This window comes from Phaenicophaeus curvirostris, chromosome 7 (assembly GCF_032191515.1).
Source record: "Phaenicophaeus curvirostris isolate KB17595 chromosome 7, BPBGC_Pcur_1.0, whole genome shotgun sequence".
Classification (NCBI taxonomy): Eukaryota; Metazoa; Chordata; class Aves; order Cuculiformes; family Cuculidae; genus Phaenicophaeus; species Phaenicophaeus curvirostris.
The window spans coordinates 22,819,370-22,834,328 of NC_091398.1; the positions used below are offsets into that span (position 1 = coordinate 22,819,370).

Consider the following 14,959-nt stretch of genomic DNA (forward strand, 5'->3'; position numbering starts at 1 on the left):
AACAGCTGTGTTGTATTCTGACAATGTCAGGTTGAAATGGCTCAAGAGAAGCTATTGAATATCTTGAGAGAGGCAATGCATCGGTTAGCTTCTCTCAGTGCATTAGTTAACTTATCTGCCTTTCTGTATCGTTCTTCCTTTTCTATGGCTTGTGAAGGTGCACACCTTTTTCTCCTTGCAGTTCTGGAAGCGAAGTGGCTGATCTCTTAGACTTTGAATTCCTCTGTCCTTCCTCCTGATGCATTTTTTTTTAAAACTCTCTGCCACATGACCTTGAGCACACAGACAGGAGCTGCCTTGGTGACTGGTCCAGCCTCTTCTGGTTTTGGTTCAATTAAAGCTCCTAAAACTCCTACTTAAGCACCACTTCAGGTCTTGAGACCTTTGTTCCCTCCTTTTGAAATATCTACCTGACTTGGCATGTCGTGATTTTGTGATTTGTTTACTGAATTGACTTTAACTCAGATCAGTTCCCTTATCTGGTTTGTAACACAGCGGGGAGGGGTGGAGTTTTTTTCTTCTGTTGGTAGCATTGATTTGCAGTTTTATATAAATAGGGTCTGAGGCATAGAATCAGAACTTCTTACACTGCTTTTGTTGCTGAAGTCAACATATTGCATAACTAATGCTCTCATTTCAAACCATATGTTCCATATAAATATGTAGCTTGCTTAGCATACCTTGAAGTTGTGTGACATTCTACATGCCTTAAATCAGAGGTACTCAATGCAATCATAACTAAATTACCATGGTGTAATAGTGGATTTAGACATTTATTCCCGTTAGTCCTGTCTGAGTATGTTATGAAACAGAAAGCTGTTTTCAGATGGAAAGAAAAATGCATCTATGATATTTTCTTTCAGATGTTCCTAAGCTCCAGTACATATCCTGAGATTCATGGTTATTTGCATGCAAAGGAGCAGGGGAAAAAATCATGGAAAAAATTGTACTTCCTTTTGAGAAGATCTGGTCTTTATTTTTCGACTAAAGGTACATCTAAGGTAGGGGAAGGAAAAAAAAGAAGAAAGAAAAAACTGTGAAGTTAGAACAAATGTGTGTGTATTTATCATTTGTTGTAATAATAATCATAAATTGAATTTCAGCTTATAGTGATAAAAAGGCAAAAAGTAATCTATTTATTATAGATAAAAACTAGAGAGATATTGAGATATAAAATTGGTAAAGTGTTGTCTTAGAAACAGTAGTTTCTTTTTGCCTGATAACTTTGCTTTATTCTGGTTAATATTTTCCTAGTCAGTTAACAGAGTTCCCTATTAAATCGAGTTTTCAAATAGTAGTTAAAATTCTGAAGTGTAAGTTGATGCTCTGAAAAATGGACATAATTCTTGATTATCTAAAGTAAACAGAACTCTATGTATAGAAGGGTTTTACAGGAAGATTTTGAGAATTCTCAGATTTTTGTCACTGGGCAGTTTTTCATTTTACTAGTTCAACTTTTTGATGGCAGTATTTTAAAACTGAGTATGTTAAACAGGATACATTGGAGTTCAGGCACCTTTTACACAAACCACTTAAAACAATGTTTTTTCTTGTTCTGAATTTTCTGTGTTAACAGCCAGAGTATCCATTGAGCTATTTTTGTATCCTTCAGCAAATATCTTTTGTTTGTTTCCTTGACTTAGTTAACCTTAAGGCATGGAGATAATCATTAGAAATAGTACTGGACAGTAATTATTACAGTGTGCTGTTTTTCAGATTCTGAAAGTATATTTTATTTTGATATTTTAAATGCATGCTGTTCTCAAAACTTGACTCCTACTCTAATATTATTGTGGCTTCACTTTAGTGGATATTTTCCCAGAAATCATGTCACTTGTACTTTGTTTTTTCTCCCCCTCTAGAAGAATGAACTCTTGGACTAGTTTGATGTGTTTTTTCTCTGCATTAGAAAATTAGTGTTGAGCTGTCTTTTACTAGATTTTGTGACTTCACAGTTAAAACTGCAGTATGTAAAACTATTTTGGAGCAGTATAGCTAATATATTCTTCTGAGCTTCTTATCTGGAGAGGCTGGCTAAAAATAGTCTAACACTATTACATTGCTCTTCCTTGTAGGAGCCAAGGCATCTTCAGTTTTTCTGTGAATTCAGCAATAGTGATATGTACATGTCTTTGACTGGCAAAAAGATTTCTGGAGCACCAACAAACTACGGATTCTGCTTTAAGGTACAAGCTTATTATTCTGATAAATATTAAAGCAAGCCACAGTTTTTAGGTAAGCTTAAGTTTCTTTAAGATTTTTGAAAACAGTATTCAGCTGTCTATTATAAGATAGGAGAATTAGTGGCTTTTATTTCAACAGGTATTATCTTCAAGATATGAATTAATGCTAAAAAAATGTGCTGTGGCCTTCTAGCCTAACAAATCAGGAGGAACCAGAGACCTGAAACAACTCTGTGCAGATGATGAACAAAGTAGGACCTGTTGGATGACAGCAATTAGATTGCTTAAGGTAATTTTTCTCTGTAGCATTAACTTCTTGCTGACGTTTACCGAGTGAAATTTTGATATTGTGTGGTAGAGAAGGAATATAATTCTAGGTTCCCATGCAATCACAATATCAATTTTGAACTCTGAAAGCTTTTTTTTCTTCATCCCAGCAAACGGAGAGAGCCTAAATTACTGGAGTAGTTGTAGAGGATGGGATGATGTCTTGAAGCCTCAGTCCTGCAAATATTTATCATTAAGCATATGCTTATGTGTAACTGTGTTGAATTCAGTGAGATTGTTGACTAATGTTGAAGAAACCTGCAAGAATACACAGCAAGGGATCATTGATATATTTTAAAAATCTGTCTTCTTGTGACAAAATAGAAATAGGCCAGTTTGTACATTAATGAGTAGTATAATATTTAATGCAGAGTGTACATTTGTAAGGATAGCAACAATGACAACAATGTTGTGCATTTCCTTGTCCTAGCAGCATTTATCCCTGGTTTGTAGTGATGTAAGAAAATACGTGTTGTCTTTTACACCTGGAAAAAAATTACTTGGCTTAGGTTTATAATTTTAAATGCTAACCGTGTTATTTTCTGGTTTTAGTATGGGATGCAGTTGTATCAGAATTATATGCAACCATATCAAGGTAGAAGTGGCTGCAGTCCGTTGAGTATTACACCTATGGTATGTCCCACAGTAGCTCCATGAATAAAAACATTGTTTCTGCCATCATGCTATTTTTAAGTGACTTGTTTGACAGTTTTACTACTGACATGATCCCGCAAATCTTCATACCTGTAAATGCTTGCAAAAATCTTTAGAGCTGTCAGGGTTGATTAGAGACTGAATTAATTAATTTGCTTACTTAATACAAATTAGGTAGTCTGGACCAGTTAACAGGCTTTTTCCCTTTTTCATATCTCCAGTATTTTGGGAGCTTATTGGCTTATTTTCTGCGTCAAAAAGAATGAAAGAAAATTCTGAAAACAGAGCAGGAGAATTATAAATGATAGGATAGGAATGGTTGGACTTGATGATCCAGTGGGTCTTTTCCAACCTGGGGATTCTATGATTCTATGATAAACGCATTAAAAAAGAAGTGTTTAAGGTTACAGATGCTGTAAATGATTAATAAGAAAGCTATAACAAATCCTTTTCAGTATATAGTAATACGTTCTTTTTTTAATATTGAGTACTTAAGATGAATTTCACCTAGTGTAGCACTGACTGGACTTCAGAGGAACACCGTAATTTGGCAGAAATGGGTTTTGGAGAAACAACAGTCTGTCCTAGATGCTGTGTACAGCTCCTTAGTCAGATGACTGGACTGGATCAGTTTGTCCCTTTCTTTGATATCTTATGGTATCCCAGTTCTTTATGAGTCATTTGATTAGACACTTCTTCAATGAATGATTTTTATAAATTTTTGTGGATTTTGTTGGCCAAATTGGGTAAAAATTACTTGTTGTTGGGACATGTGACAATGATTTTATGGTGTTTTTTTAGCTTTTATTATAGTTCTTGCTGTTAAAACCCCTACAGTATGCACTTTCTATTATAGGTATTCGCAAAAATAGTGTTCACTGATACTGCTAATAAACATGGCTTCAAAACTGTACATAATACACTGACCATGTCTTTATTCTCTGTTACGTGAAGCTGTTACAATAACCAGCTGCTGCTTTTATAGCAGATCTGGGACCCATTACTGATTCTCCTCTTACACTGCTGCATGCATTTTAGTTCATGTAGCTTCTAACACAGGCAGAATCTATAACCCATAGAAAGCATGGCACTGCTTTTATGCTTGTGTGCAGTTCAGGAATTAAACAGCAAACTGGATAAATTGGGAATTAAGTGCTAATGAACATACTTCATAGGAGAACCACTTCCATATTTCACATTCTGCTGGTGAAGGGGCTGGAGAACAGGCCTTATGAGGAACAGCTGAGAGAGCTGGGGTTGTTTAGCCTGGAGAAGAGGAGGCTGAGGGGAGACCTCATTGCTCTCTACAACTACCTGAAAGGAGGTTGTAGAGAGGAGGGTGCTGGCCTCTTCTCCCAAGTGACAGGGAACAGGACAAGAGGGAATGGCCTCAAGCTCCACCAGGGGAGATTGAGGCTGGACATTAGGAAAAATATTTTCACAGAAAGGGTCATTGGGCACTGGAACAGGCTGCCCAGGGAGGTGGTTGAGTCACCTTCCCTGGAGGTGTTTAAGGCATGGGTGGACAAGGTGCTAAGGGGCATGGTTTAGTGTTTGTTATGAAGGGTTGGACTCGATGATCCGGTGGGTCTCTTCCAACCTGGTTATTCTATGATTCTATGATTCTTCAATAACTCACCACCATGTCAGCTACAAGGAGATCCACTCTCCTAGAGGCAAACATTTTCTCTTATTTTGCCCTTGTTTTTTAACTTTGGTGTCAGGCAGACCTTAGACTACAGTGTCAAGAATAAAACAGAACAGAATTGCTGTTTTCCATTTCTAGTTATATTCATGCTCATAAACAAACAGGAACAAAAAAGCACTGCTTTGATTTTGGACTGGGAAGCTTTGCTAATCCTACAGAAATCTGGGCCTCTTGTGTTCCAGATGTTCCGTTACCTTAAGAGTCCTAGAATGTTCTTGGTTTTATTTTATTTGGTGTTTTATTGTTCTTGGTGTTATTTTATCTTACCAGTTATTTGGTACTGCAATGCCTGCCAACATTTGAACCATTACAACCTGTATTAAGCATTTTGTAAATGTTGGTTTCTGAGAAGTATTTTGGTGAGTTTTAAGACTAGTCAAACTTCAGTGCTTCTTATCCTGTTTTTTGTAACAGATCCTACAGTTGTTGAGTCTGTGATAGGAGTTAAGAGATGTATTAAAATAATATTTAAACTCCATAGAAATGGCTGTTTTCAATGCTTAGCTCCAGTAAACTCTGAGTGACAATTCATATAGGAATTATATAAATTCAGGACATACCTATTGCAAAATATTTCAAATCTTTCTTAATTTAATGGTTATGTGTGAGAATTTTGTATTTTGTCTCTTTTTCTGTTACTTGGATAATTTAATAGCAGTTTCATGACTGCTTTTGACAAACAAAGGGATAGGTACATTTAAAAATAGTTAAAATAATTTAAAATAGAAATAGAGTTTATGGTAAAGTGACATATTTATCATCTATTGCAGTAATGCAAAAAGATGGTCTGTCCTGCCAGACTGTAAAATTGAGCTTTGCAGCAGCATACTTGAATTACAAATGCTCCCTAGGGTAAAATGAGTTTAGCTCTGATGGGAATCACTGCAGATACTTGAAGCACCACTTAGAAAACATGTTTTCTCAGAAGCTCACTTTTAAATGATGAGTCTTTAAAAAATGAAAAAAATTAAATTTATTTTTCTTTGTTGCAGAGAAGCATTTCAGAAAATTCGTTAGTAGCAATGGATTTCTCAGGACACAGAAGCAGAATTATAGAAAATCCAACAGAAGCCCTTTCCGTTGCAGTTGAAGAAGGACTAGCATGGCGGGTATAAATACCTTTGTTTTTTCAGAATAGTATTTTCTGATTTTTTTTTCAAAGCAAAAAAGCTTTGAAGTAATGTTTTTACTTCTTTCTTATACAGAAAAGAGGGTGTTTACGACTCAACTCACACAGTAGTCCTGTTGCCATGTCTAACATGGGTATGTGTGAGTTAATTCATTGCCAGGGAAATGAAATAGCTGGTTCTTTCAATAAAGGCAACAAGTTTTTTAAAGATATTTATTTCTACAGCTATACACAGATCTCAGTCATGGTTTCATCATAAAATCTCTAGAGAAGAGGCTCAGAGGCTTATTTTGCAGCATGGACTTGTAGATGGGTAAGCTAATTCTTCATGTAATACTTATGTGACACATTTCTAGTCAACAACTGCTATTTTCATGTACTTATCAGTGGGGAAGGTGGAGGAAGGAAGATTTTACATTTACCTAACAGAAATAAAAGTTCTTTTATACAGGGCTATCTGGGGATCAGTTGGTTTCTGTTTTATATCTTTTGGAAGCAATAAAGTGGTGATCTAACACTCCAGTTCTGTCACTGACAGGTTACTTATGTCTGTTCAGAGCCAGGCACTTGAGCTCTGTATTTGCACAGTATTCTCTGGGCACTGTCAACTTTGGCACCAGTGTCTTTTGTATCTCTTATTAGTGACAGAAGAATGAAAGAAAGCCTGAAAACATCAACTACCATTATTTTAGGATGAACTGTACAGGGACATTCACTGAAAAAGAAAGTATGCTTTTCCTCATGAGATAACTAAAAATTTAATTATCCCTTAATAGTAAACAAGAAACCTTAGGATAAGACTATTCACTATTATTTTTCTCTCATTTAAATATTAATTTTAAAAATAACAAAGCAAGTAGGTATTTTATGTTCAAATCCTCCTGGTTTTAATTTCTATATTTTTATTCTTACTCCTATATTAAATATAAACTGGGGCTGCCTTCATTCAAAGAGTAATTCCATAAAACTCTTAAGTTCTCTGACTCTGTTTCCAGTTACATACCTGTAATATCAGCTAACTGGTTAAATTGCTTCAGGTTTAGATTAAGTGTTTGAGATGAGTAAGTGAATACCTTGCTAACATTAGTTTTGTGCAGTGATGTTTATGTTATATTGTTGGATCTATTCATAGATGTGCATTCTAGATTTAGTGAGGAAGATACTCTTGCATGCAGTATCTAGAATTGGTTAGAACACGGTACTATGAGTACTCCTATGCTGCCAAATATAATACATATTCAGGAATTACAGTGAAGTTATGAATACATTACAGCACCTGACAAATTCTGTCTTTTTAATGAGCTGAAAAAACGAATTATCACCAGAAATAAAAAGGTTTTCATAGGGATAATAATATTTTAGTTTCTGGGGCAGGGAGGAGGAGCAGAGAAAATAATCCATGTTGAGCCTTTTAATGTGATCCCAAGTAGGAAGGTCTCCTGCATATATGACAGAGGTGGTGGAAGCTCTGTAATACCATATGTACTAACAAATACGCTATTTGTGATGGCTTTGGAAGATAAAGGGACTAGTATGTAAAGAATCTACAGTAGTGTCCATACTTGAATAAGGCAATAACAGAATTAGGGACAGCAACAATCTTGAAGCGTGCTGTGAAGGAATAAGGTTTTTGGATTTACTGTTCTGGTGTAAAATGAACTTCCTTAAAGAAGTTTATGTAGCAATATTGTAGATTTTATATTTTCCCTAGGGGACATTTGAAGACTTTTCAGTGATAAATGGTTAACAGGATTGTGAACTGATCGGCATCTGACTGATGAATGGGATAATGGCCCATGAAAAAAACCAACTGGTCATTCAGAGAATTCCCTGTATGTTTATGAAGGAACATTTGTTTGGAGCTATCCAGCATGTCTAAAAAGCCCCCTTCCAACAAGCATTGCAAAGATTCTATGATCTACCACCCTTTCTTCATATTAAAGTGATCTTTTTAAAGGTTCTTTGACAACTAAACTAGATCTATTGTGATAAGGTTAGAAAAGAGTAAAGAACTCTTTATGTGAAGGAAGAGAAATATTGCTTAGCTTTGCTGTTAAATCAGGATAAAAGTAAGAAAATGGACTTTAAAGAGCTGATGAATGGGAACATAAACCTGTATAATTTTTCTGAAAAAAGTAAAATGCCAGTCCTTATAGACAAACATGCAGAAGATTTAAGTTTATGCAAAGGATCTTAGTAACTGTGCTCTGAAAAATTGTGTTTGTGTCCTGGAGAGGGTGAAAAGCCACTAGATGGTGAGAGAGAGCTTGTTAGGAGAGTTATTGAGAACTCTTAGTTGTCCTTATACTTGTTGTGTGCTCTTACAAGCCATGTCCTGAGTTGACAGTTGTCCCTCTTTAATAATTGAATTAGTATCAGAGCTCCGAATTAGACTGGGTGGGGTTTTGATAGAAAAGTTTATAATTTACAAATTCCTTAATTCCAGGTATTTTCTTACTTTGTACAAATAGAACTCTCAAAAACTTTGAGGATAAAATCAGTAGTTTGGATCCATGCTGTTAGTGAAAATCCAGTGCAAGCTTTCTTCTCCTGAAATCCTTTCTTTTCATATAATTGTGCTGTAATTTCTGGGATGGAGTTGGGCAAAAGTAGGTGGTCACTAGTGCTTGGTTGATTCCTGCAAGTCCATCTTACCCCTTTCTTTTGTGTCCTGTAAGAGGAACGTGCTTGCCGATATCTGCCCTTACTTTTCCCTTGTTTGGTATGTTTGTTAGCTATTTTCCAGACCAGCACTGTACAAACAGTTCAGGGTCTCTCCACTATAAAGCTGTGAATCAGGTACCTCCTCTCTGTCCTCCAAACTGTTCTTCTGTGCTGATACTACACACTTAGTGATTCAATGAAAGCTGTCTCTTATTGGTAACCATCCTCTGCCTGTACCAGATTACTCTACCAGGGTTGTGACAAAATTATGTCTGTCCATACCATGGCTGGAATAAGTTATCAATTAAATAGATACAGTGACACTGTTGGGCATTGAGAATGATGTGATTTGAAGTGAGTACGTGTTTATGAATATTAACCAGGTATGAAAATAATTCTGGTATGCCTTGCACTGCCTTTTCCTGCAAACTTCCTGTTGAACTACATTTTGAATTTTCCTTATAATATTTGTGATTTAGGTAACTTTCAGAGTCCAAAGTAAAATTTTGTTTAAAGCACAAACTTCGAGGGTGCTCTTCTGTCTGAAGAGATGCATTGTAATTCTATGCAGTGTAAAAACTAGCGCCTGCAGTGTCATTCATTTTGAGAATGCATATTTTTCCCATAATAGATGAGGTGAAGAAGAATTTCAGAAAAAGTCTTTCTGTGAGACATTTGCAAAGAAATACTGATCTAAAGCGTAACTTACATAATTGTGATTATTTTTGCTTTTCACTAATACTTACTGTAATGAATTTACAAGTTTTAACTGGATGATTACAAAAGGCTTTCTGGAGTAATCTTACTGCAAAAATTTTCAATCTCTTTTAGGGTATTCCTGGTACGTGATAGCCAAAGTAATCCCAAAACATTTGTATTGTCACTGAGTCATGGATTAAAAATAAAGCATTTTCAAATTGTACCGGTAAGTAAATGTTTCAGTGTATATATACAATTATAAAACAAAACAATTGAATAATTGTGATAAAATATTGATGGATTTTTTTCTTTTGCTGCTATATGGAACATGTAAACATAATACCTGTATCACTAAAAATAACCAGTAATCTTGAGTAGAATTTAACCTTTTTGAGCTTTGCTGTTTGATCTTTTATGAAGCTGTACTAGTATTATGGAATCCTAAAAATTGTCTTGAAAAAACAGACAAATCTATTTGAACTCGAGTAGAAGCAATGAAAATCATGTTTTAATAAAGGTCATATTGCCTTTTCATTTTTCAGTATGTGCACTATTTCTTTTTAGTCATCTGTTTAGGTGCACTGTCTATGACGTGTGTGTGTGTGTGTGTGTGTGTGTATCTCACTGGATAATCTGCTCAGGAGAGTTTCACTGTTTGGTGTCAAACATTTTTGTCTGACCTCTCTTTTTGATTCTTGTTATTGTGGTCCAAGTCTTCTTCGGAGGAACAATTTAAGTAAAACAAGTGTTACCCTTATTTAGCTAGTCCAGCTACTTAGAGGTAAGCTGAAATTTCCTAAATTGAAATCATATTTCAATCAGTTTTCATTGGAGATATCATCCAACCTCCTGCTTGAATTAGCCAGCTTTCTGTATCCCTTCCACTCCTTCCAGAGCAGGTTTATACTGTTTTCTTTACAGGCAGCTTCTGTTGAGATGAGGAACACATTTGCATTATGTGTTTTAGCTATAGATACTTGACATAACACCAGACCTATAGCTTTTTCTTCTCTCTTCACAAGTACCTTTCTTCCAGACTACATAATTCTGTAGCCTCCATGTTTCTTGCTACTGTATTTTTTTATGAGATCCTGCTGTTTCTCAGTAGAAATGAGTGTAGTGGATTTTTTTTGTTTGTTTGTTTGTTTTGTTTCTGATCTGGTAATCCTCCATGATTATTTACCAAATTTCTGTATGCCTTACCTAGGCTTGGAGCTGATATCCTCCCCATTCCTGTAGAATAAAACTGAAACATTATTTGGGAGGAACAAAGGAATGAATCAATGGCAGTAAAAAGAATTGCTCAGGGTTTTCATCATGCTAGGTACAAACAATGGAGGAGTCCTTTATCCAAAAGTGATAGCTATGCCCTGGATCCTGTGAGCATCAGAAAGTGCTCTGTGATCAGAATCCCAGGTGTAAGATTTTTGTGCTTTTATTAACTGTGGTTACTTCTATTATTTACTTTGAGATCACTGTTGCGTATTTTAAAAAACCTCCTGAACTCGGTACGAATACTGGATGATTCTATTTCATTGTGATGGCATTTAACTCTAAAATTTAGGAGACCACTTTTTCCTTCCATGTCTGGAAACAGACCCTCTTTTCTACAAGACCAGATGCAGCAGAAGCTGCACTTACCTTCCATTTCCTCTGAGCTGGATGGTTCTCCTCTTCAGTCAATTATTCAGTCAATTCTAATGTTCCTCAGCAGTGCATTTGAGGAGTTAATCATATACATACATGCTAAAACCTTGCTGTCCTATTGTAGAATCTTTGGAGGAACAAGGAATTCTTTGTTTTGACATAGACTGTCTGTAGACTTGGGTGACTTCTTCCATGCTGATAGTGTAGAAGCCCTTTAGCGCTTCAGGAAGGAAACTTTTGATTGTTTGTTTTTAAAGTAAAGGTATTTCTCCTAAGCAAGTTGCCAGAAGCAATAAATCTGTAATGAGAACAACTTAATCCGGAGAGAGAATGTGGATATTGAAACTGTTAGTTCCCCAACCACAGGCATATTTTGATTCCTTTCTGTCATTCAATTTCTAGTCTCATTCAGCACCCCTCAGCTATTCTCAATACTGTGACATACCGCATGCTCTGCTTTTGCTAGAACAATACTCTTTAAGGAGTTCAGAAAAGTATTTTTTGAGGGGTGAGAGGTTTTCTTCCACTTGCTGTTGGTCTTCTAAATGAAGTTATAATTTTCTAAGAAACAAGGCATTTTGTGTTACTGCAGTAAGTTGCAGTAAGTAAGCTTATTATTTGGAGATCAAGGTTACCTTTTTGAACTTCAAATCCTGCTGTTCTTCTAAACTCTTGCCTTTTTCAAAGTCATTGGGAAGAGAAGGTAAACTTTCCTACTAAATATAAATAAATAAATGGTATTTAGAAGGTCTTTTTACAAGTTAAAAATAAGTTAGTGCCTAAATTATTTTTCTCTTACATTTTACATTGTTTCAGGTTAGATTGTGTTTAAAAATGTGTCCTTTCAGATACTGCATGCAGCCTACCAATTAAAGCTTCTCTCATGTTCCCATGTTAACAGGTGCCTCATGTAAACGTGCAACAGGTATTGCAGGTTGGTGGCAGGGAACTGATTGCAAGTTGAAAAGAAAACCTTTGAGATACATTTGGGATCCCATACTGTGAAAATTGGAGAACTTAATAGTTTGGAATTATTTTTCAGCCTTACTGCCTTGAGCTGATAAAAGTTAAATTCAGTGTAGTCTATTTTCAAATTAGCAGTTTAGTAGTCCATGTGAAAGAACAATTGGTATACATTTCTGGCACCATCTTTTTCCAATAAATGTTCTTTCATAACATCCTTCTTAGCTTGCAGAGAACGTCAGGTTCCTGGGCAACATAACTTTGTTATTAATCTTTATGCTGCAAAATATTGATTGCTTTAGAATTAGCAATCTGTCTGGTATTCAATTCAAGGTTTGGGAGGGAAAAATAAGCTAAAACCAAAATCCTGGTCAAGAAACATGTGAATTGTAAATTCTTCCTGGTATTGAGTATGTTGGCAGGAAAACTGCATGCGTAAGAAAAGTCCAATGGTTGATAATCCATTTTAAGGTTCTTGGTTGGAGCACAGAGCTTGCAAATGCACACATTGCAGTGTTTGGCCTGGATTGACCAAAGTCTGAGAATAAAGAAATTACAAACTACTTCCAGACATGTTAGAAAGGGGTAGTATAACTGAGAGTTATAAGCAGTTCAACAAGTGCTTCAGGTGAGAAATCTTGACTACAGGTAACAGAGCTAATTATATCTTCTCCCTTCCCTTGTACAGAAGTGGGACAGTTATATCTTTCCATAGCACACCTTTTGCTATGCCACACTAGCTGAAATTCAGGATCTCCTGTTCATTACTTTTTTAATCTAGTGAAGTATCTTTTTTCCCCTTTTCTATTTTAAAATAGTTGAGATAGGTTTTTTTTACCCTCTATTTGAATTAATACTTATTGGTCAGCATTGCACTGAAGCTCCTTAGTATTAGGCATATCAGCAGTAGAGGGAATACATCAAGAAAGTATATAGTTAGTGCAATACAAATTGTCTGAGAGCAAATGTTCAGGAACCTAGAATAGGGAAATACTGATGGTAAATTTTTAAGCATCTAAAAGTCAAAAGTAATCTTTCAAGGTATCTTTTGCAATTTCTTTTCTCTTTCCTCTATCTATGCTAATACACGTGTTTGGAGCTGCAGCTGTTCTTTCTACTGCAGCAAAGAACATAGTACTATATCAAGCAAGTTACTTGTCCATTTTGTGATGGGCAGTTTCTTGTGTAGCAGACATTATCCAGTACACCAGTGCACTACTGTATAGCCATATTGCACCCTGCAAAAGAAATTATAAGAAATGTAGCAGTTACACAGATTGTGAATGAAACAAAGGTGGAAATCCCTAAGTAAGCTGAAACTCGGTTGTTTCTTCTCACTCTAAAAACTTACTGTTCTTATTAACTGCATCTAACATTCCAAAGCAAAGGCATTAAGTAGTATTGTTAATGCAAAAAGACTATTCCTATACTTATTTAACTGTTCTTGCCTTTAAAGGATGTACCTAACTTAAAGAGGAAAGTAGACTGCATTATTTTCCTGTTGTTTGTTTTTGATCTTGCTGTGAATGACTGCTGTATTTCTCTGCTCTCAATAGTCATGAGATGTTGAATATCTCGGTCTACAAGAAGACTTCTCAAACAAGTATTTAAATTGGGAAGGAATACCATAGCAAAACCGGATTCTTTCATTTAATTCATCTTGTTTTTTCGTTTTTACAGTTGGAAGATGATGGAAAGCTATTCTATACCCTTGATGATGGTCATACCAGATTTACTGATCTCATCCAGCTAGTGGAATTCTACCAACTTAATAAAGGAGTACTGCCTTGCAAGTTGAAACACTATTGTGCAAGAATTGCTCTTTAACCAAAGCATCTGTTGTTTCATCAGAGGGAAGGGAAGATACCAGAATACTTTTTCTCCTACAGGCAATTTGTATAATAGGAAGAGAAAAAGCATTACATTGTAAAGCTTCTATGTTTAAGCTGCAAAAAAAAAAAATTGTATTCAATATAGATAAGAACTTTGCTTTGTGATTGTTGCAGCAAAATTAACTTTATGGTTTTAAAAAACCATTATTTTCTCTGTAATTCTTTAGTGTTGTCTTGGACTTCCTTTGGCTTTTTTTTCAACTGAAAACAACTTAAAAAAATAATGTTTTGTAACTCCTACAAAAATATAACTGAAGGGAAGATCTTTTGTTCTTAGGTTTAAATTTAACTTTTTGTCTCTTCAAATGTTTCTCATAATTTTTGTTTATCACATAGAAGAGTACGATAAGAAGCTGAACTGCATATTTTACTTGTAAATAAAATGAATAAATATTTTGCACTATATTTTTGAATGCTACTTTGAGGATTATCATATACAAAAAGTGAAAAATCATTAAAACTACTTAAAACTGATCAGTTGTATTGAGTAGTGCTATTACTGTTGTAATATTTTAAAAGGATTTTTTTCTCTAATCTAATGGCTAAAGCTGGATCTTTATACAGAGCTGGACTGTCAATTACTTGGCTGTGATATGTATAAACATGCATAAAGCATCATGTAGTGCATAATGCAGTTTAGTGTATACCTACAGTCTCTTAACAGAGAGAGGGAGAGAGACACCTGCTAAGCACTGTGTATTGTTACAGAGTTGGGGAGGGAATCAACTTCAGTTGCCCTTAAAAAAATAAAAGTAATGTTATAATAATATTTACAAATTTACAATATTTAAAAATATTTGCAGTGCTTACAAAAAGGGGTAAATCTAATGAACTTTAGTCTTCACTGAAAACCTGGTGAGAATGTATTTTCAGTCATTTCCTAACTTATTTTATTACTTATAACAGAATAAGAATTTCACTATAGCTACCAGTAAACACATCTTTAGAGATTACTGAATATCTAACATTCCAACTAAAGAGAACTGTTACAGTAGACCAAGCCAAATTTTGGATGAGAGCATTAGAAATACTTTTGGTATCTGTTTTTTTGAAAGAGATGGTTCTGCTTCATCCTTGAACAAAGACTTGGGTG

The 14,959-nt window shown here is 35.2% G+C and overlaps 1 protein-coding gene across 4 annotated transcripts in view; it reads left to right on the forward strand.

Annotated features, from left to right (window-relative positions):
- GRB14 (growth factor receptor bound protein 14) overlaps positions 1-14,654 on the forward strand; it is a 61,574-nt gene extending 46,920 nt beyond the window's left edge. For 3 of the 4 annotated variants that reach the window (XM_069861205.1, XM_069861202.1, XM_069861203.1), the window contains 9 exons: positions 864-1,001; positions 2,076-2,186; positions 2,377-2,472; positions 3,063-3,143; positions 5,865-5,981; positions 6,078-6,135; positions 6,227-6,314; positions 9,497-9,590; positions 13,655-14,654. In XM_069861205.1, the coding sequence (XP_069717306.1) occupies positions 864-1,001; positions 2,076-2,186; positions 2,377-2,472; positions 3,063-3,143; positions 5,865-5,981; positions 6,078-6,135; positions 6,227-6,314; positions 9,497-9,590; positions 13,655-13,801 (930 nt within the window). In that variant the 3' untranslated portion in view covers positions 13,802-14,654. The remainder of the gene's footprint in view (positions 1-863; positions 1,002-2,075; positions 2,187-2,376; positions 2,473-3,062; positions 3,144-5,864; positions 5,982-6,077; positions 6,136-6,226; positions 6,315-9,496; positions 9,591-13,654) is intronic. The other variant, XM_069861204.1, reaches the window with a different exon arrangement.
- Positions 14,655-14,959: the final 305 nt, after the last annotated feature.